Raw genomic sequence first — 22986 nt, forward strand, 5'->3', positions numbered from 1 at the left:
AAAAACCCCTCTCTGCATTTCATCAAACCTCCATTATACTCTTAACTACCTGAGGGAGATGTTCAAGGGGGAGGCGGTAATGGATTTGGAAGCTGAAGGAATCATCCCCTTGTTTCTTTGTTATTAAACTTCATTAAAAACATACTGGGTGTTCTTGAAGTACATTTCTTTTATCATTCATTTAACTGTATTTACATCTTTGTATTGTGAACAAAAACATCATTGGAGGAATTTTTTTACTTGTTCTTAAAGCAATAGGGGGGAAATAATACCAGTAGTTTTCAAGGGTGGCAGAAGTAAAATCTAAATCTTGCAACAATGAAAAAAATTTGTACATTGGATATTATTTTACCTCCGTGGGCTTGGGACAATTATTTAAATGAACCATGTGAGAAGGGAAAATGTCTCTTTGGTTGAACCGCTAACACCTCATTAAAGCTGCAAGGATTCATTGATTAGTTGTCAATTAAATTAACGGACTAACTATTAACTATTTTGGTAACTGATTAATCGGTTTGAGTAATATTGAAAGAAAAAATTTTAATTCTCTGATTCCAACTTCTTAAATTAATATGTGTGTGAATATTTTTTTTTACTTCTCTATGATGATAAACTGAATATTTTTATGTTGTGGACATACACAAGACATTTGAGGACGTCATCTCTGGATTTGGGCAACACTAACTGAAATGTTTTAACCATTTTCTGACATTTTATAGATGTTATTTACAGCCCTACAACTCACAGACATCTGAAACATGAGAGGTTAAGAGATATTGAGTTGTGTTTCACAAGCGTGTCATTTTTGTAAATGTCAAATCTGTAATTGAAAAGTAACTATGGCTGTGAGTTTAAGGTGGAGTAAGAGATTCTGGACAAAACCCAATAGCACAACAAATACCATGTTAAAGAGCTATAAAAATCCTGGTTATCCCTGTCATTTACATCAAAAACACAAAACACAGAAGTTAGGGAGCTTATATTCAACATGGTTCAGTCATCGTAATTTGTATTAAAAGCAGAAAAATTACAATTTATGAGCAAGCATCTGAAACATATATTACATGCAACATATATTGGAGCCACGTTTTGACCTATGCTTTGTATCTCACTTTAAAGTATTTCAACAATTCTTTGATTTCACACAAATGAATCTTTAAGAGATTTAATTAAGTTTATTTTTAAAAGTGTGGAGTGTTAAGTCTGGGGCCTACATCCTGTCTAAGGGCCCTAGCCTGTCAAAGGGCCACAAATTTGTTGCAGTACTCGACTGGCCTTCTGTTGTAGTTTGATGGCTTGTGCTGTTGGCTGTGTTGTCTTCACAACATCCAGCCGTTTGTTTTAAAACTGAGAAGAAAGCAAGACTGTAAGCATGAAATGTTAAAAATATTTTAGTTTAATACAGAGTGGAACTCTGACTAACTGACTAATAAAGGTCATAATTTTAAACATTTAATCTTAATACATTTGAATGACTATGATATTTCACACTGCACAAACCAAATATCTGTAGTTTTAGGTTATTGTAAGAGATTTTTGAAGGCAAAATGCAAAAATATTATCAGACTGATGATAAAATTTGTTAACTTAATGCAATTGTTCAAATTAGTTCGAAAAACTTCTTTATCTGTTTTGTATTTACCTTATATTTCAGTTACAAATGTTGTTTTGAATCAGTAAAACTGTACTGCCTTTTTCGTATTGAATTTATGTTCATGTATTACTCAAAACTAATTAAGTAAATTTAACCTTGTCCCAAAAGTGATAATTAAGTCAAAACTCAATGTTGTTTCACTATAAATCACCTTTAAATAATAGTAAACAACTTTTCAAAAGCTAGAGAATGAACTATAATCTGAGATCACCGTTAGCCTATCTTGATTTAATGAACTAAATAATTTGTCTTTGAAAATTTAGGCCTTTTCAAAGATTTTAAACATGGAAATGTTTATTTAGTTACAACAATTTTGATAGACCTTTATTCTCCTGTACAGGACTCACAAACTACCTTTCTGATGGGTGCTTAATGATTTTATTGATTTCTTGTACTCTGTTCAATATATATTTTAAGTTATATTACTTTATATAATCAATGTCTTCTAGAGTCAAAGTCAAAATATAGCCTACAAGAGTATAACTGACCAATCGCTGTGTTATTGTATCTTGAAAGGTGGCCTGAATTACCCCGCAAAACTTGTTTAATTTAATCATAACTGAATATAATTTTTTTGATTCTACATGTGACTAATAACACACTACATGCTCATTTTAATGCGTTGTGGAGCAGCAACAGGTTAATTAATCGTTTTATATCTGCAGTTAAACGAACGCAGAGGGCACCTAAAGAATAGCATATGATCAATATATAGAATAGTTTAACTACAAATCGCAATTACTTTGGATTAAAGTAAAAACGGAGTCCGTGGTTTGACATTATTTATCATTATTTGTCATTAAACTGCATGTCACGTTATGCATGCATATAACTGTTAATATTAAAGGTTTTTTGGAAACCGCATCGATCCGTGTCTCTTCCCCTTTCCTTCCTTGGGAGAGGTGGAGGCTGTTTGGTTGGAGATGTGGGTCGGAAGTACCGTAGTTTATGTATGCTAATAGGGAGAGTTGGGGGTTGTAGCTAGATATTTACGTTCAGTGGGAGCCGCCCTTCATTCACCCACATGGTTACCAACTGGTCGCCTTCGCGCCACTTTCCTAACCCCGCAATCATTTTTAAGCAGCCTATCTTGGCTATAAATTGACTCCCGAACGGCTCGGATTTCACTTTATGTTTCGTTTTGTCCGCCGTTAGAAAAGTTTTGGGATTAGTTGCGTATTTATTTCTCTCTTTTGTCGGCAAGAGACTACACGGCACCCCAAGCAAGTGAGCGAAGATGGTGGATTTCGGCTGGTGAGTGTCTACCGAGCGCATGTTTATCGGCAAGGAAGTCGGGTTTTTGGTTATTTTTAATCTCTATTTTGGGTTAATAAATCCCCAACGGCGTGTTTTACGCTAGTTTTACGTGTCTCGGTATTATGTTGGTGGGGGGATATCCAAACATTAACACACAAATGATTATGCAGGCGATGAAAACAGTGTAACGTGAGGCGCATGGCAGCCCCCTCTGCTCCACCATTGAGGGAATGAGGGAGATTTGAAAAGCTGTCCGGAGCTTTCTCCGCTGCGCTTTAGCAACTGTTGAAAAAAAACCTGGCCACCTCATAACAAACCCCAATTTTTGTATAAACATGCTCGTCCCCTATAATTTAAAGTAAGTTTGTAAATCAGGTTAATTTGTTGCTCAGTCTCGAGTGCAGTGGTGTGTGAGTTAAAGTGCCCCCCAGAACAAAGCAGCAGCACATGGGGCAGTTTTAGGCCGCGCGTTTTAGCTTAGCTAGGTTAGCCTACCCGCAAACACTCGAGAGTAGTACTGTGAGGAAAGCACAAACTTCACATTATGAAGGCGGGCACCACAGTGAGATACAGATGAGAGTAGATTAATGCAGCCAATTCATCGGGACATGTGTGCCGTTGGTGTATTTTTCAAACGTGCTCGTTTGTTGTTGGCTAACTGCTAATCAGTGTCGTCAAACTCATTTACAATTTCATGAGTAACGTTAGCTTGTGAACCATGTATAAAAATTCTTTGCTAACTCTCTGACAGAAGCCACCCCCGGCTGCTCCTGTGCCATCCTTAGTGGTAGTTGGGGTAATTGTAGTAACGTTTACACGGTTTGCCATGTTTTCATCGAGCTAACACCAGCTCGCAGCAGCTAAGCTACCTGCTCAACCAGCGCACGGCTGCTGCTAGCCTCTGTTCCTATATGGACAGTAGCCTTGTTTTCTAGGAACTCCGAAACCACGGGCCAAGTGTTTACTTTTTAAATAAACAACACGCAACTGGACATTTCAGTGTGCAGCACTACGCCGTCGTTCAGCTTTTGATTTAAAGTAATTTATGCTAAGGTTGGCGCACTTCAAGGCGCCATGTTAAAGACGTGGGGGAGGGGTGAACAACACCGTCCTCTACGCATGCGCCCCCGTGTCGCAGGGAACGCGGGCCGCAGGCTGTGCTGCTCATTCATGTTTTCAGTGACCTCGTGCTGTTGTGATAAATCAAAACATCTTGCTTAGCAAACCAGCGATAATGATGCACATTTCTGACGGAAAGTGTAACGTATTGTGACGGGGAGTCAAATTTCTCTGGAAATAAAGTACACGTGCGCACAAATCAACCCGCCTATGTAACTTGTTGCAATGCCGAAATAACGTATTCATTGTCTTAATAAGATACCTCTTTTTCTTGTCTTTATAATTTTCAGATCCATCACGAAGTGCAGAACCCTAAACAATTGCAGCATGGAGCAGTATGACCATCTTTCCCAAGGTGCTGGAGGGCAGCGCTGGTGTAACCAGTCTGTGTATTGTCAAAGTGCTTACAGTGCAGGTAGTACTATGCAATACCTACTGCAGTGGAGGCACTTACAGCAATACCCTGACACTGATGTGCAGATCTGATGTTACATGTCATTTGAAGTACTGTCTTTGTGCTAAGGTGCATCTAGTGCAGATAGTGAAATAGACTAGCACCTACTGCCCTAAGTGCTCCTTCTGGCATAAGGGGCTGTGATATGCGCCACCAGACCATTTTTAATTTCTAATTGGGCTCAAACATCTCGCAGTTCTCTGCTAGTTTTGCATAGTTGCACTACAAGAATAGATGAGTTGTGCAAATCTATGCAAAACTGATGGTGGCCTGCTTGCTCTCCACCTGTTTAGATTTTGGTTTTGGGGGTGTCGCATCAAACACAAATGATTGCATATTGTGTATATGTCTTAAACACCAGGAGAACTTGCAAGTTGTCCTTCAGTGACTAAGTTTCAGCAGTACTAAAGTGCTTATAGTGCAGGTAGTGTGTTCTCCCATCTACTGCAATGTAAGCACTTGAAGTACTTCTAACTAACTGCATCTTTCTGAAGCTAAAGTGTTAATAATCATCAAAGATTCACCTGTTAATCATCACTCGGTCAGTTTTGCTGGTTTGCATTCAGCTTTAACTGATGTTCGCTGTGCAAATCCATGCAAAACTGACTAGGTTGATGAACTATGTTCTGCAAGGGGAGATTGCTTTTCATCGTGTGTTTGGTATCTTATTTTTTTTTATATATGCATGGTGGGTGTACCTGGATATGTGCGTATAGCAGTTTGGATTTTTTGAGATATCCCTTCCTGTGCAGGTGGGGATTAGTAGCAATGCTGTGTACCTGGAGGTATTGCACTTGTCCCGGCCTGTGTAGGAACGAGGAGATGGACCCAACCTGGATCTTGACCAGTGTTGATCCGAAAACTGCCGCACTCTTGTAATGCGTTAGCCAGTGTCGTATGTATGAAATGCATGTGATGACTGATTTGACTGTTTTACATTGGTTAATTGTAATGTTGCTTGAAATGTATATTAAATGTTTTACACATTTCCCTCTCGGAATCCATCATTGCGTAAATTAAAAAATGAATGGGTAGCATTATGTATGTGTTTGAGTAGTTTAAGTGGAAGCTTTTGAAATTGTGGCATTTCACTTTAATACCACTTTTTTTCTTAAGGAACAAGTGCAAAAAACTAAATGATGTGGTAATGACGTGTTCAGCAACCAACTTGCTGCAATGTAATGGTATATTAAATGGTGTCACATTGACCACAGCTGCCACTGCATTAAACAAATCATGTTGTCCAATCAAGTTTGCAGCAGTTGTGCAAGGAGATCCAGTTCGACCTGTTGGATCACATCTCCAAGTGACAGCATCCACATTAAAGAGCAACAATGGTTAAACAGGAAAAAATATTGCAATAGTTGGGTGTTTATTTTGCATAAGACTTGTATGCCAAACTTTAGCTACATTTGGATGAGTTTAAAACACTTGAAGTGCTGTAGTTTGGGATTGGTTAAAATGTTTGTGGTTTGAAATCGTTGGATTAGACACTGCAATCAGAGTGTAACCAAATAGTTCGTGATTGATTTAACTTGATGCAAACTCTTCAAAAGTGGTTGGGATTAAATGAAAGAAAATATAAGCCTGAAAACTAATTTGTAATTTTTCTATTTGAATTTCATAAATTAAATGATACACGCCCAATAGAATCATTTTTCAGATTAAGTATACTAACCTGGCAGTAGTCTTTAAGGAAAGAATGTTATTGAATATCTAAGTTTACAAAAATATTAAGAATTGAGTGCTATGGCCTGACCAAGTGTGTATTTACTTGAACTGAAATCTGCATGAAGGACATTTAAAAAATACTTAATTATTCATGTAATCAAGTCATTAATCCCGAGAGTACGGTAGTCGAGTTTGAGAATTCCTGAAAAAAGATCAAACGTTTGTTTTCGGCCTAATTGATCTCTGGCCTGCGTAGCATTGAAGTGTAAATACAAAAATTAAGTGGAGTTACAGCCTGTCCACAAGATGGCGCTGTCTGCCTGCAGCTGCAGATCCAGCCGCAGCGTGCAGGTAACATTACGGTACCGCCTCTGCTGTCGGTCCAACCAATTTGGGACAGCATGCCGCTTTCAAACAGAGTACTCACACCGCAGCAACTTTCTGTCTGTGTCTGGATTTAAATTAGTAGCCTATCTGGAGCGTTTCCACGACAGCAACACAAACGCCACATGGTCGATGCTGAATCCTGAAATGCGCACGGGACTCACCTGAGCGGACTATAGGTTCAGAAGAAACCACTTCCAAATAGGACTCTTTTTTTTTGGGTGGAGGGGGGAGCATTATCCCTAGATTTTTATTAAAATGGGTGTGCTGTGGACGATCTACATTTTGTTCCTGGCGTGTTGTTTTGGATTAGGTTTTGGAAGCCCCAACAGATGCGACGAAGTCCGCAAAGTTTTCCAACTCAGGCAAATTGGACCCAGTCAATTATTGACTCCAAGTCCCAGACCAGGTATGTCTTCCAGTAGGCTAGTGTGCATTACTGTGTGGTTTATTTGGGTGACAGTAAAATTCTCATGTGAACCAGCCTGCCATACAAGTTGTCACATTTCTTCTTGATTATTTGTTCATTTTCTTCGTATAGCCTACATCTTCATAGCACCCAAAACATCAACATGTCAACCGCTGATTGAAAGTAACATGCCTGAGAAGTTATTTAACACAACATTACTTTCCTGCATAGATCATAAACTGCATCGCAGCTTTTACCCTACCATTTTCAGACTTCTTGAAGCACTCTTTATAGTTAAAACACACATTTTAAGACACATTTTAGAGGCGTGTGTGCAGTTACGATAATAATATAGACAGTGGAAACAGGAGAGCTTGAAGCTGTTTAAATGGCATCGTTTTGAGCGGCGTTTAAATTAAGATATTTAACTTAGAGGAAATACTGTAGGCTATGTGTGTTAAATTAGTGTAAGAATAAAACTCACAGAAGTCTATTTTACATTTAGAATCATCTCTTTGGACATATCTACTGTAGTTTGTGTTGTGTTACATGTTGAAACATACACTGTGGATGATGTTGAACCCATTTTCAAGCACTTCATACTGAGCACCAGGAAGAGGTTTGGAGACAGTTTCCTAGTAGGCTTCATTTAACTTTCTGGACACCACCCATGATGTGCTTCCAAATGATACTTCTCAGCACAATTGGCAATTGGGGGGGCGCAGGATATGGGTGTGGGTAATTTGCGTGGGCTGTCATTGACTGGACTGCTTGCTGCTGCTCTCTGTGCTCCTCTTGGAAAAGTAAATCTTAATGGTGTTGACTACCATCCTGCCACAAACTGCTCCCTATAAACTTTGCCACCCCTTTCCTCTGTGCCACTGTGAGGAAATGGATTCAATTGACAGAAAACCCTCAAATGCCCCCTAAACCTCTAAATAGCCATTGTAATTACATCACCACTGCTGCCCCTTAAATAAGCCTGTGTGGATTTAAATCTCTATGCTGTTTCTCTGCAGAATTACAAACTGAAAAACACTTTTTTTCTGAGATGAATTATGTGTAGCCAGTGGGCGTCTACTGTAAGTGATGATAAGCTCTGGATTCAGTAGCCTTGTAAAAAACACTTGCTACTGTTTATAACTGTGCCTCCTGCTGACCTTTCTTGCAGCTTCACATGGCAAAAACATCTTCCAAGCCCAAAAGCATTATGACAATGAAAAGATGTAAATCGTTTCCTTGATGGATTCAGATTAATGTACTGAAATACATCACATAGGGGAATGGGAGATAGCAAAAGGTAGAGTTGATCCTAGAGCATGATTTCAGAAGTTATCTGTAATTGAGCGTGGGCTTGTGAAAAATAACCTCCAGAAATTCCAGGAATCTGAGAGAGAGAGAGCTGTTTCCATGCCTGTCTAATAAGAAGTGCCAAACAACCTTCAGTTAAGCCCAGAACACAGCAAGTCAGAAGTCTGTCACTTGGGCCAAACAAAGCTGTTGTCTGTGGTGTTGGAAGTGGAAATAGTTCTGGGAAGAATTTAAAAAACAGCAAGACCTGGGGCGCTTTCAACTCATCTTATCTGAGAGAGTTTGAATTCCTCCACGTGTGCCATCGCCTGCTCTGCTCCCTCCCCTCTCACTCTTGAACCTCGCAGGGAGCTGATAGCGTCTCTGGCAACAGCTCTGCTCACTCTGCCTAGGCATGTCAGAGAGGCTTTTGCAGAGTTTTGGGGTCGCTTTAAAGATGTTTTGATTGTCCCGTATGTGTGTAGATTGCTTACATTTGTTCGTAATGGAAAACCTGAGACATCACTTGGTGAGGCGATAACACTTTGACTCAGATCTTCTCTCAGGATCCAGGTGTTTTGGTTTTCTTGCTCCACTAAAGCATTTTCAAAACTAGTGTACTGCTAGAAATCCACAACCATTGTATGTGCATTTATGTTATGTTTTAGGCATGTGTAGACCCTACTACCATTATGGTTATAAAATAATTTATATGACCAGAATCAACTGCCAATAGGTTATTTCACACACCTAATATTTAGGTAAGAGTAGGCCTATAATTCATTGAGATTTGCTAAATGTGTGCTTTTTATGCACCTTGTTCTTTGATCATTTTTGTTAGTTTTGTGTGTATCTTGGTCAGTCCACCACTTCGGTCCAGAATGGAAATATAAACATGGATTGTCATGAAATTTTTGTAGGTTTCATGGTCCTTTAGCAGCACTAACAGTTTGACTTTTGGGGTTATGAGTGAAAAGTCGCCATTGGATGGACTGCTGTGAAATTTGGTACTTTTGGTTGCTCGTAAAATGTAATCTCATCTACAATTTTAATTTCTCCAACACTTTAGTTTGTGGCCAAATACCTGCAAAACTAATTCCCATCAGCCTCAGCTGTACTTTGTGTTCAGTGCAAACTGGGAATTGTTAGCATGCTAACATGCTAAATGGTCAACATGGTAATAATTATACCAGCTTAACATCAGCATGTAAGCACTGTTATTGAGTGTGTTAGCATGCTATTGTTAGCATTTAGCTCAAAACACTGCTGTGCCTAGGTGGGCTAAAGCCTCACAGAGAGCTGCTAGCATGGCTGTAGTCTCGAAGTCTTGTTCTCTTACTGATTAATTCTGATAAAGAAAGAAAATCTGATCGTCAGTTTGGACAGTTGCCAGATAATACTGATAGTTAGACGCACTCACTTATTCATACCTTTGGGCAGTTTACAGTGTCAAATCCACCTCACTTGCATGTCTTTGGAATGTGTAAAGGAAAGTGTGTATTGTGAAAGACTGTGTATTGTGTGTTAGCATTATATTTGAGTCACAGAAGTGAGAATTGGTTCAATGAAAAATAAATATCTGGCTTAAAAAACTGTTCATCTTGATAAGACATATTGTGTTTCAAATATTTTAAACCCACTTCCCAAGTCTCCTAATCCAAATTAAGATGGTGGCCGTGAATTATCCATCCATCCATCCATCGTCAACCGCTTATCCTGCATATGGGTCGCGGGGGGGCTGGAGCCAATCCCAGCTGGCATCGGGCGCCTGTCCATCTATACAGGTCGCCAGTCCATCGCAGGGCCACACATAGACGAACAACCACTCACGCTCAGACCTAAGGACAATTTAGGGTCACCAATTAACCTAGCCCGCATGTCTTTGGTGGGAGGAAGCCAGAGCCCCCGGAGACACGAGGAAAAACATGCAAATTCCACACAGAAAGGCTGGGGCAACTGGGATTTGAACCCACAACCTTCTTGCTGTGAGGTGACAGTGCTAACCACTGCACCACCGTGCCACCCGCTGCGAATTATATATTATATTTATTTGCTTAATTTATACAAGGCAAACCAAAAATATATTCTGATTTACATTTGACTATATTGACTTTATATTATTTGGTATTTTCTGACAATATCATTATGTAATATTTCTCTTATGTTGAACACAGACATATGTAATTCTATGGCTAACTGATTAGGAAGTGCAATTTTAGAGACGGGTTGAGGCAGACAGAATATTTTTTGATGTACATGGTTTGATTAGTGTTTGAGAATTCTGGAAATTCAGAACAGAGGTAAGTGTTAAACAGTTTTTCAGACATTGGTGTGTATTTATTTTTCAGAGAAACATGCTTATCTCTGTGACTCAACTGTAATACATAAAAAGCAAAAACTGGGGCTTTCAAATCTCACAGAGAAATGGCAAAAGATGCAAAGAGACTTACTGTAAGGCGAACACTGAACCACCATGCTTTCCCAATTTAATCCGAGCCCCTGCCCATACGTTTTTAAGATCATAACTTTTAATCTCACTGACTCTTAGGTTCAGACCTTCAGGTGTGCATGTCCAAGAACCTGACATGCTGCAACAAGAAGATGGAGGAGAAGTACCAGGTGGCAGCCCGGAGAGACATCCAGAACCTTCTCCAGATGTCCAGCTCCAGCCTCAAGTTTCTCATCTCACGCAATGTGGCTACTTTTCAAGGTAAGACTTTAACTGGATGTGTGTTTAGGCATTGCTGTTGTATGAGTAAAACTTCATAAACGCAGGCTGAGATGAGAGAAATGTTTACGTGGATAATTTTATGTGTGTAGATGTTTGTGTGTATTTTCGAGTTGGAGTGTACATTTAGGAGTTGGGGTTTGTGTGGGTACTGTAAAAACAGTGGATGAATCAGTGTGTGTGTGTGAGTGCAGTAAGGCACCACTTCAGAGCAAACAGAGCAGGGTCTGTATTCCTTTCAGATCTACCGCTACACTCTGATCTTGAGATTAGATAGGTTGGCTGTTCCTGTAGGAGACTCAGGAGGAGGAGGTCTGTAAGGGTGAACTTCTGTCAGGGATATGTACTGGGGCTTTTACTAATAGCCCCTCTTCCTGTGCAAGGTGTCCTGCTATACTTCACCCTGATAAGAAAATGAAATCCTCATATGTAGCACTGGAGTGCAGTTATCCCATCATAGCCACCTCCTAAACAGGCCGCTATTTGTTTTCAACCTCATTCTCTGATTGTTTTTCCTTACCATCCTTTCACTCAGCAGTGACTGACAGTTGACTTACAGGCAACAACTTGCCTCTGTCTGTGTGCTCTCCCTGCCCAGTGTGGGATGTTTCTCCCACTCAAGCTGATAGCTGTCATATGGCGGCTGAAATGGGTGGGCAACAAATTTAGAGCTTATGACTTGAATGTGCAGACATATCATTAGGCCAATTCACTTTAACGATGTCTCTCAGTTTAAAGACATGCTCTTATCCTCCTCCCTAAACTCAAATGATTTATAGGAGTCTCACATGATCACAGTGTTTTAGTTGCTGTTTGCAGGGGCAATGCCCTGTTTTTGTCATCAGATGTTTGATGTGTCTACCCAGGCTCTGAATTTGAACTAAAATACTCAGCATTTATGAAAAAGTTTATGAAGCATGTTGCCTCTAACTTGGAACAAAGCTGCAAACGTAAATGTAGCAGGATTAATACATTACAATATTACGCATTTAGTGCTCTTGTAGGTATTTACAGCAGCAGGACAGTGTATGTCGGATTGACTCAAAGGAAGGAACATTGACTGTGGGGAAAAATATAAAGAATAGGACCAAGCTTGTCCTTTAATATGCATTCAGTTTCCTTACATTTCTGAAGGTGTATTTTTTTTCTTTCTGCCCCGTAAAGTTATCATAATAGTCTTGGAGCTGGCATGTTTGTTCACACAGGACAAATCAAAAAAGGCTGCAGGAGTTGGTAGCTGTTTCAAAATGAGCAACACTCACATGGTTTCATGTGTGGAATGGCAGCCAGTGTGCGCTCCTGCCAAACCAAACAGAGTTCCCTGTCAACATCGGCTCTCATCAGTCAACAAACATTGGCGGCTGCTTCCAACATCCCGGCTGCATAATACAAGTGGCAACAGACGCTCAGCAATTTAGGTCTCATTTTGGAGTCACAGCAGCAGTATAACTGCTCAGAATATTAAATTTATTAAGTCGTTATGTGTTCCCAAGGTGTTTTTGTGATTAATTTAATTACAGTCCAAACTAGGGTTACAGCTAACTCTTTTTGTAATTGGTTAATCTGATGATTTTATATTTATTTATATATATATATATATATATATATATATATATATATAAATTTCAGAAAATAATGAAAAATGCTCTAGTTGTCATATTCAGATGGCTTGTTTAGTCCAACCAACAGTCCAAAACTCAAGCAGAAGAAGCTGGAACCAGAGCCAATACCATGTTTGGTATTTTTGCTTGTTTATAACAAAAATGTTGCGTTCAATTTTATGTTGATTGACTAATCATTTTAAAGGTGCCATTTGGAGTTTTCTTGTAAACACACGCATTTACATTCAGTTTCTCACCAGGGTCCTGTTTCAGAAGGTGGTTTTAGTGAAGCCTGAGATGAGGGAAACTCTGGCTTATTTGTTTCGAGATCGAGGTCAGATAAACCCTACATCAGGAAAGACTTTACTTGCAGACATTTATGTCTTCAGAAACATCGAAATCCCAGTTAGATTTTAGTTCGTTACCCAAACATGATCTTTAACGTGACCGCTTTTATGATCAATCTGTCATCGATGTAAGGACAGAGACAGACATCGTGGATTCATCCTGAGCTCCTGAGTGACTAAAATCTATTGGCTATGCAATTCTTCTATAAAACACTGTGGACATTAAGGCAGCTTTCAGGTTGCCAACAGTTGCACTGAAACATTAACCATGGGCTACATTACCCCAGGAATCACATATCCTTATGAAGATGTAACTGATAAATAAACCATCGTGTTGTGATTGGTCGCACTGATGGAACATTCCTATCAAAGTTATCATGCTGGGGATGACAATGTTTCTGAGTGAGGATGATTGTGGTGCAGCTGAAACAACTTTAAGATCCTAAAACTGGACTAATTGTAGTGTAAAAGTGAGTTTTTGAATATTAGTTGCTTAGAGTCTTGATGTGTTTTGACAGCATTAAATGTGAAATTAGAATTACATTGCATTTAGCTGAAGCTTTTATCCAAAGCAATTTACAATTGCTATAGATGTCAGAGGTTGCACTCTGGAGCAACAAGGGATTAAGTGTCTTGCTCAGGGACACATTGGTTGGTGTGTCACAGTGGGGAATTGAACCCGGGTCTCTCACTCCAAAGGCACATGTGTTATCCACTGGTCCATCGCCACCCAAGGTGTTTTAATGTAAAATACACTTCTAAAACTTTACAGTCAGTTTGAACCTAGACACATTTTGCAACTGCAAATCAACAAAATCATTATTGGGCTACTTGGTCGGACTGTGACTCTACAACCATAGAACATACAACTGTTTGATCCATATTTTCATCTTCAGTTATTATTACCGGCATTTTGTCCCCGTCAGGTTGCAGCTGAATAAATATATTTAAATTGAGTGGACTATACTGAATAAGATGCAGTGTTGACTCCTTTCTCTACTCCTGTTTTGTAAGATAAATGGTCATGGTCTGCAATTGGCATGTATTCGTATTTCTAGTGACAGTGGATTAAAATGGAGGATCTGTTCTTTATTTACCCATTGCCAGTTGAGTTTTACATGTCAGGCTTAATCAACTCAGAGTTTGTTGAACCTGCTTTCTGAAACAGGGCCTAGAACACGTTGTGTGTTCCCATGAGGTCTAATGTGCATTTTCTTCCTCATAAAACATTTACCTAGCTGATTTTAAATCCTGCATTCTTTATATCCATGCTTGCTTTTTTAGCAGTTGTCTTCTTTGATGACTTTGTTGGTGCCTTACTTGGTTGTTGGCATGTTACCACTACCAACTGTCGGTCATCGGAATAGCATGTGAAAAGCATGTCTGTGCGTCCTTGTTTGCATTGCAAACATTGCTCCTTAGCGCTATTACTGGTCAAAAACGCCACATGATACCTTTTTAATTGACTGATCCTTTGAGCTGTAATCCAAGCATATTTTCCCTTCAAAGTTACTGGTTAGATGACATATATAATCAGTATGACATAATAAAATATGATAAAAAGTGGTTTATATTTATCATTACTTCAATCAAATTCCACATGAGGAAAAAAATCTTCTACAAACTAAACCATTCTTCTCCATCTCTGCAACATAGTTTGTCCTGCTACTGAGGCAAATCTGCGTTGATGAAAGCTGATACTTGTTCATATGTTGATGCAGACTTTTTGACTCAGTCAACAATATCTGTTTACACACACACACAAACGCATACACACACACAAACGCATACACAACCAGAGAGAGAGAGAGAGCCACCCACGTGGTATTGTTCTATTTGACCGGAGAGGTTTTAAGAACCTTTGTCACATGGAGAAAACTCACTGTGGCACAATATGTATGGGAAGCACGGAGGGACACAAATGTCTGGCAGGTTCTTAGACTTTTAACAGACTGGGTGGGGGCTGTTTTGCTGTTCATGTGCAGACATAAAAGAAACACAAGTCGAGCATTTAATCAGTCTGTCCTATTTAGGGAGTGTTCAATGATGCTGAATTAACATGATTGAATTGTTTCTTATTCATCTTGTGTAACTGAGTTTTGTTTTTGGTGTTTTTGAGATTATGATGGAAGTAGAAAAGGGCCAAGAACTTTACGGATCATCTTGAAATTTAAGTAAAAGGTCACATTGACTGGCTAACCTGAGCACTTGCAGCATTATTGTTCTGTTTCACCATTAATATCCTTGGTGGATAAAAAAAAAATAGACAGGAGGTGGGTGGGTTGGAGAAAAACAAGTCCCTTAGTTTTAGTTTACAAATGATTGGCAGCCTGCACAGTAATATGAGAGATAACCGTAAACAGAGTGTATAATGCTTTACAACCACAGACAGGAAGAATGATGAGTTAAAAGGGGGCAGGCTAATGTGGCCATTTGGTTTGTGCACAGCCTTCAATTAGGCATCTTTATATGATGCAGCTGAACGGAGATCGGGGGTGAAGAAATTGGAGGAATGTATATGGATAACAGTCTGAAACACTCAGGAGACACTGATAAATAACAAGAATAAAGATTGAGTTGATGGCATACTGTCAAGTGGATGGCCTTTGAGCTTTCCAGGACTTTTCTCCCTTCTTGCCCCTGGCCTGTTAGTAATTCTCTCAGGACTGCATGTTTTCCTTCACCGGCTGTGAGGTTCCTGCATGGCGTCCACACAATGCACAAATATGCAGCCTGCTGAGCAGGGCTTCAGGGGAGATCTTTTTTCATCCTGTGCAGGTTTGTCTTACATCCATGGCAACCACCGTGTGCAATCCCAGCGCCCCGTGGGGCAGGAGGCAAATAAAACTCTGAAACAGAAACCTATGAATCAGCTGTTGAGATGGCTGAGAGACTGTCTGAGAAGGAGTACTCAAATCATAGCAAAACTGTCTGATATCACCAAATCAAAGGAATGCCCTCCTTTGGGACAAGCTTTGATTTGAGTAACTATTTGGAAAGCAGTGTATTGTCCTGCGCTGCCTGCAACACTGAAGGATACTGCAGCTTCCATAAATAATAAAACGGTATCCTTACCTTTTGATGTGGGAAGGATTTTGTCATGTTCATTCATGGTACAACTGAACCAATAAAAATAATAATAAATAGAAATGAGTATTTTGGCTTGTGAATCCTAAAATGAATAGTTTGTTATTTTAAGTAATACTCTGAGTTAGATCAGAAGAGCAAAACCACTCTCTTATCTGCCTGTTGAATATAAGTCTGCAGCCAGCAATCAGTTAGCTTAGCTTAGCTTAGCTTAGCATAAAGGCAGGAAACAGGAGGAAACGGCTATCTTGACTCTGTCCAAAGATAACAAAATCAACCTACCAGCACCTCTAAAGCTCAAACGAATAAGTATATACCCCAAAATGTTGAATTAGTGCTTTAAAAGTACAGTTTGATATTTTGGGAAATGAGAGAATGAGAAGAGCCTGGATGTGATTAGCCTAGCTGAGCATAAAGACTGAAAGCACCTGAGGAACAGTTGCGCCTGGCTCAAATCCTCATCACATTTATTTCTCTCTCTTTCTGTCGCTCAGTGACTTCCTGGAGTCTTTGAGAGGCTGCTAGGGAACCAGCGGCGAATTCAGCCCAACTGCTGCCATTTTTACATTTGTTTGTTTACCGATTAAACACGAGACACACAATGAAATTGCTCATACTTAGTGAGTTTAGAGATGTTGGTTGGTGTGTTCTTCCTGTGGACAGGGCCAAGCTTGCTGCATCCCCCTGCTTCTAGTCTGTATGCTATGCTAAGCTAACCCACGCTGATCTCCCAAGCTAGAAAACATAAAATATAGACAGGAATGTATGTGTTTTGTTTTTAGATTTTCTATTGGACATTTAAAAAAGAAAACTTTCATCTCAAAACCTCCACTAATATTACATGACCACTTGATGAGCAAACTGAGACCGGCTGTTTATAAATTGAATGCTACTGTTCCTTGAATGTCTGCGGCATGAAGTTATTAACACTCTGTGGCTTGTGGTCTTCCTTCCAGTGTCTCATTCTGTTTTCTACCCTGGGAATAAAAGCCTTAGTCAACATGAGACCCAGGAATCCAGCAGACACAGTTAGTCAGCCTTTGCTGTTGTATTTGCGCTGTTTCTAATTATAAACCACTGTTTTTTGTAAGGAACACAAGTGATGCTGATGAATGTAAGATCAAACAGTCAGGACTGAGTGCTGGTTTTGTTGAAGTGGGACGCTAGCCTGTTGTGCTCAGGACTTGCTATTTGCACTCACAAATGCTAATTGTGTTTCTGTTTACCAGCTTATAAAAGATCCACGGCCCATCTTTTACTCTTTGAATTAAAAAAGGAACATAGTTGAATGTCAGTGACCCTACAGCTTCACTGAGAGGAGACCACAAGCTGCCGTCAAATTACAGTAACCCGCTCTGTGCTAAACAAGGAAGTCTCAGTGGGGGGGGGGGGCGGTAAAGTTGTTGTGATTGCTGCTGATTAGACAGATGATGTTTAAAGTTTTTGGAGCTGAGTTTCTATTTCAGTGCATACATTCTGGTTGTGTTCAGGCCAGTAAAATCAGCGCTCAGTTGGCTAACGCCCATACCATGTAACCACCACAACATCCTGGGTTTGAATCCTACAAAAGAATAGTTTTAATTTGATTGAAAAAAAAAAGAAATCATGAAACAGACGTTAAAGCACATTAAAATAAACTTCAACTTTGACCTCCAAACATGTTCTTAAGAACATCTAGTGTTTTTTCTGTGACAAATTTGACCGCATGGAAGAAATAATAAAATTTTGTAAAACACAGGATGGTAACTGTACACTGCGCTCATGCCAGAACCTTTATGTCACAAGTAAGTAAAGGATGTTGGTACCTGTTTAGGTCCCTGTCGTATCAAAACCTTATATCTACATAATGTCAGCTTTTCATGAGTTTAGAAAAGAAGCCTCTTTTATACCTTTGTGCTTTTGTGCATTTTCTTCGGCATATTCTTTTTTTCCACATTCAAATCTGTATGTATCTTAGACAGCTACCTGCAGCTTGTTCAAGAACTGAAAGCATTAATTTGTGTCATTATTTATGTTACTAGTGAATCTGTTCTGAATATTAACTAACTGACATTCTGGTGTAATGTGCTTTGCACTCTACCTCACACGTGTTGTTGAAAGCCTTTTAAGAGTGTATAAGCAGTGTTTGTAGCACCTAGAGAGGCAAGACTGCATTACCAATTGGGTAAAGTGGCAAACTGCCTCAGGCCCCAGGCCCCTGGAGGCTTCCAAGGCCCCATATTCATATATTGCCAATTTGTTTGGGCCTGCATTATTACTTGTCTTGTAGTTGTATGTTCTTGAATACATTTTTGTTCAACAAAAAGACCACAAACCCAACATCAGTAGTCACACACAACTGGTGGCCTAAAGTTATGCTACTTCTTACACCCAAAATGATTTGAATTAATCAGCTGATGTTGCAATTATTAGAGCTCGTCTTAGTTGTCAAAGGATAAAGCTGAAATCCATAAGTTGTTTTCTATCTAATCTATTTTTTTTTCTCTCTGTAATCTGATTTTAAGTTTAGCTCAGGTTTGTCAGTTTGCACCCATCTGGTTTACAAGCGGCCGAAAAGAGTTTTGTCCATAGGGTGGCTGGGCTCAGCCTTAGATATAGGGTGAGGAGCTCGGACATCCAGAGAGAGCTTGGAGTAGAACCATGTGGCGAAAGGAGCCAGTGGAGGTGGTTTGTGCATGGGGTACCCCAGGAGAAGCTGGATAATGTTACTGGGGAGAGGGAAGTCTGGAATACACTGCTAAGCCTGCTGATAACACGGCCCAACCACGAATAAGCGGAAGAGGATGGATGGATGGATGGATGGATTGTTTAAAATCGTAACTGATTTTACTTAAGTTAAATGTTTGTATCCACCTCACCTCTACGATGAACATGAATAATTTTATCTAAAACTTTTGATGTATTCTTTTAAATTAAATGGTTGAATGTGTAATGTGTGTGGTACAAACTCTGGCCTTTTTAATAATTAAATTATTAAAAAATTATATTTTTTTCTCCTGTTGACTAATTGCTTCAGAAGTCTGAATTATGGATAAACACACTTAGTACTTCTGCATTTACTTTAATATTCCAGTGGGATTACCAGACTGCTCTTCGATGGATTTTGTGCAAAAAGTTGTTCTAAAAGCAGCACTGCAGCAGCCACCGCACTTACCTAACTGCTCCTTTGCAATCCACATTTCTCCAAGAATCTCAAGTTCAAAACAGTAATTTCTTACCAAGGACAGATATTGTGCTGTGACCAGCCCTGAGCAGCACTGCATCACTGACTACAGTAACACAGTGTTCCCTTCCAGTAAACTTTCTATGTTGGTCACAAATTGGCTGCTCGCCTCAGTCAGGGAAAATATGTAGCTTTTTATAGGACTCTTTTTAGGATCCTTTGTCTTGAAAATGAACATTCCTCATGTTACGTTCCTCTCATGAAACACCAGGCTGTCTCACATAGAAGCTACTTTTTGTTTTATCACGTCAAAAAAATATGTTACTGGTTGCACCTGGTAGTTCAATATAAGATGTGTAAGATAAAAGAAATCTGTTTTACATTTAGATTGGGAGTAAGCAGCATAATGAAAACATACAGTTTGACATTTGCTGTCAAACAACAGTTGTTGTTTCTCTCTGTAAAAAGGCTTGAGGTAATCCACAGAATACCAGCTTAGTGACGTATTTGTATATCTTTAAAACTTAGCTGCATGGCTGCAGGGATGGCAATGTGTATCTGTTTGTTGTTCGGTCCACCTCTTTTGTCCAGACTGAAATAGCTCAAAAACTATAGGATGGATTGCCATCAGGTTTAGTACAGACATTCATTGCCCTAAGAGTATGAATCCTAATGACTCTGGTGATCCTCTGACTTTTCCTCTAGCGCCACCAGCAGGTCAAAATTTTCACCTGTACTGTGAAATATTTCCGCATCTACTGGATGGATTGGCACAACATTTTGTACAGACATGTGTGCCCCCAGATGATGAATGACTTTGTTAACCACCATAGAGTTTACACTTTTGAGTTTTTTTTTAGTTCTGCAGTGTTTGGATGGATTGCTGTGAAAGTTGGGACAGACATTCCTGTCCTCCTCAGGGTGATTTGAAATAAATTTTCATCTTGTACCATCATACAGACAATATTTTAATTTGTCCAAGAATTGCTTACAAAAACCTACAAAACTACTGGCATTCCTGTGTTTAGTGCTAATTAGCAAATGATAATATGCTAACATGCTAAATAAAGGTGCCCATGGTAAACATTAGCCCTGCTTAAACATTAGCATGTTAGTATGTAGACTCTTAGTCATGTTTTTCTAGCAAATCATTCCCTCCGCAATGTTTTATTTATATATATAAAATTATTATTTTTTTTTTGATATGTGTATGTTGAGTGTATCTTGTTTGTGCCGGAAATGAACGATGAGAAGGCGACAATGTAATGTAACAATGAGTAAATAACATTGATTTTAATAGTAACCAGCCGTGCAGACCTTGCAAAGTAAGTGTGTGATGAATACTTGCATACACTGAATTTATTGAGTGGTGGTTGGATTTGTTTCAAGCTTTCATTGGCTGATTCTCACAGCTGGCCTTCAAATCCTTTCTAACCTGCTCTCTGCTCCATTGTGTGGGATCTTTCATTTAGCAGACTTTTAGTCCACCGGGTCTACAGCCGTGCCTTCTTTGTTGTCACTCATACAAGAGGAGTGTGTGTGTGTGTGTGTGTGTGTGTGTGTGTGTGTGTGTGTATGTATGGGTATATGTGTGTTGCTGAGTGTGTGTATGCCAGCCATCGCAGGGGCCTCTCCTCGAGATTTCCACAGACATTGGGCTTGGCTTTGTGATTCAATGCTGGACAGTTGATCCATGGGAGGACAGAGAGTGAAAAAGAATGCGAAGAAGAAGAATGAGCGACTGATGGAGAGAAAGTTGGGAGGATGCCAGATTCTATTGAAAATCTTTGCACAGCGTTTGAAGTCAGAGGATTTAGAGGGAAGCAGGATTATTCAGAGTCAATACCCTTCAACAATCCAGGCGTTTGGGTTGCTGCAAAGAAACAACGTAGTTTGACTAACCATGTCTGTTTTTCCCTGTCTCTCATTGCAGCTCCTATGTCAGACAAGCTGGTTAGCAGAGTGCTTTTCTAATAGTGTTATTATTCTCTGTACTTACAGAAATACTTTGACATTTTGGGGAATTTTCTCTCTTTTTTTTTTTTTTTAGTTAGAAGAGAAGATTGATTCCATATCACATTGATACCTGATATCTTTCAGTTAAATATGAAGCTGTAGCCAGCTGCCAGTCGAGCACAAATATTGGAAACGAGGTAACTGCTAGCTTGGCTCCGTTAAAGGTACAAAATCTGCCTACCAGCACCACTAAAGCTCACTAATTAACATTATTAACTTATTTGTAAAATCCATACAAGCCGAAGTGTAAAAAAAAAAAAATAATAAAATTCAGTTTTTCAGGGGATTATGTGCTTGACTATTTACTTGTGTGGAAGCAGTGACTTCCTGGAGTCTCTGCTGGTTGACTGGCAAGTGTTCCCAGATTAGAAATATCTCTTATGTCTCTGGCACATAATCTCCCCAATCCAAATGGGGGATTTTCCAATTTTTCACTTTGTCTTTTGTAAGGATTAAACAATCGAGATATAAAGTGTTAATTAGTGAGATTTAGGGGGCTTTCACACCTGCCTCGTTTGGTCTGGGCTTTCTGACTTTCAGTTTGATCTGAACCAAAATTACGGGTGTGAAACCTTCCCTAGACATCGGTACGGACCAAACGATGAAAAAAACGATGAAAAGAGGTAGTCTCTCTTTGGTCTCTCCTCCTTTTCTGCCGGTGGGTACGATATAATGTTTGCAACGAGGCTGTTTTTTGGAAAATTTGAACTAGCCTCGAGTATAGTAGGGGCTGTAGTAATGCCATATTGTTTTATTGATACACAGTTCATTACAACAACACAAATGCAGAGGATACAATTAATCAAATACATCTTACATTGCCAGAAGCTCAAATGAAATTCAGTTCTTCCAGAATATTGGAGCTTTTTATTGCTTTTTTATTTTTTAAGTGTTATATTGAGGTGCAATAGTGTTTCAGTTCAACAGTAAACCAACTGAAGCAGGGTTTGGATTCGGTCCATTTTGATTTCTGGATGTGGAACTTTTCAATAATGAGGAAGAGCTGCACAGTATAGTTCAAATTGTCCGGACCATGAAGTACTAAATATAACATGACATTCTTGTCAAAGCTACACGCCTAATTGACAACACGCTGAGGTCAGACGCACGTCCGTTTGCAAACCAATCAATGTCAAGTATAGGGAGATGCAGCTCACATAGATGATGATGACATGACGCAAGTCTGTCATGTTAAGTTCTTTGGTGCGCTCGCATAATTGCAGTGTGAAGCCAAACAAAAGTAACCGAATGTATCAAAAAATGAACTTTAGTTCCGACCTTGGTGCAGACTGTCAGCTGTGAAAGGGCCCTTAGAGGTGCCACACAGAGCCAGGCTAGCTGTTTCCAGTCTTTATACTAAGCTATCTAACCGGCTGCTGGCTGTAGCCTCAGAGGTAACAGACTGACATGAGAGTGGTATTGATCTTCTCACCTTACTCTGTACCAGAAAGCGAATAGCTGTATTTCCCAAAATGTTTAACCATTTCTTCAATGACTTGTCCTATATGTGAACATGTTTTCATTTACAGATACTTCTGTGACAGAGCACAGAGCTCCCATTCTTTCAGATTGTTGTTTGAGTATTTAGAGCCACAGAAATCTAAGGTGTGCAGATAACAGTTTTATACCGTCTTTTCCCATAAATAACTTTATATAGGCTATATAATATGTAATACCCAGCATCCTCATCGAGAAACCCTTGAGACTTGAAGCTAATTGCTGACTCTCCGTCATTCTGCAATTGTGTGTGTGGGTGTTCAGTTTACTACTGCTGGAGATCCAGTTCAGTTAACACACTTCTTCGAA

At 39.5% G+C, this 22986-nt stretch overlaps 1 protein-coding gene across 6 annotated transcripts in view; it reads left to right on the forward strand.

Annotated features, from left to right (window-relative positions):
- The first annotated feature begins 6542 nt into the window (after positions 1–6542).
- gpc5a (glypican 5a) overlaps positions 6543–22986 on the forward strand; it is a 310361-nt gene continuing 293917 nt past the window's right edge. For all 6 annotated transcript variants that reach the window (XR_006822159.1, XM_046032404.1, XM_046032405.1 and 3 more), the window contains exons 1-2: positions 6543–6948; positions 10787–10948. Coding sequence is in view for 5 of the 6 variants with exons in the window: in XM_046032404.1 (XP_045888360.1) it covers positions 6798–6948; positions 10787–10948 (313 nt within the window). In the remaining variant the exon portion in view is untranslated. The remainder of the gene's footprint in view (positions 6949–10786; positions 10949–22986) is intronic.

Source organism: Micropterus dolomieu, linkage group LG20 (genome assembly GCF_021292245.1).
Source record: "Micropterus dolomieu isolate WLL.071019.BEF.003 ecotype Adirondacks linkage group LG20, ASM2129224v1, whole genome shotgun sequence".
NCBI classification, from domain to species: Eukaryota; Metazoa; Chordata; class Actinopteri; order Centrarchiformes; family Centrarchidae; genus Micropterus; species Micropterus dolomieu.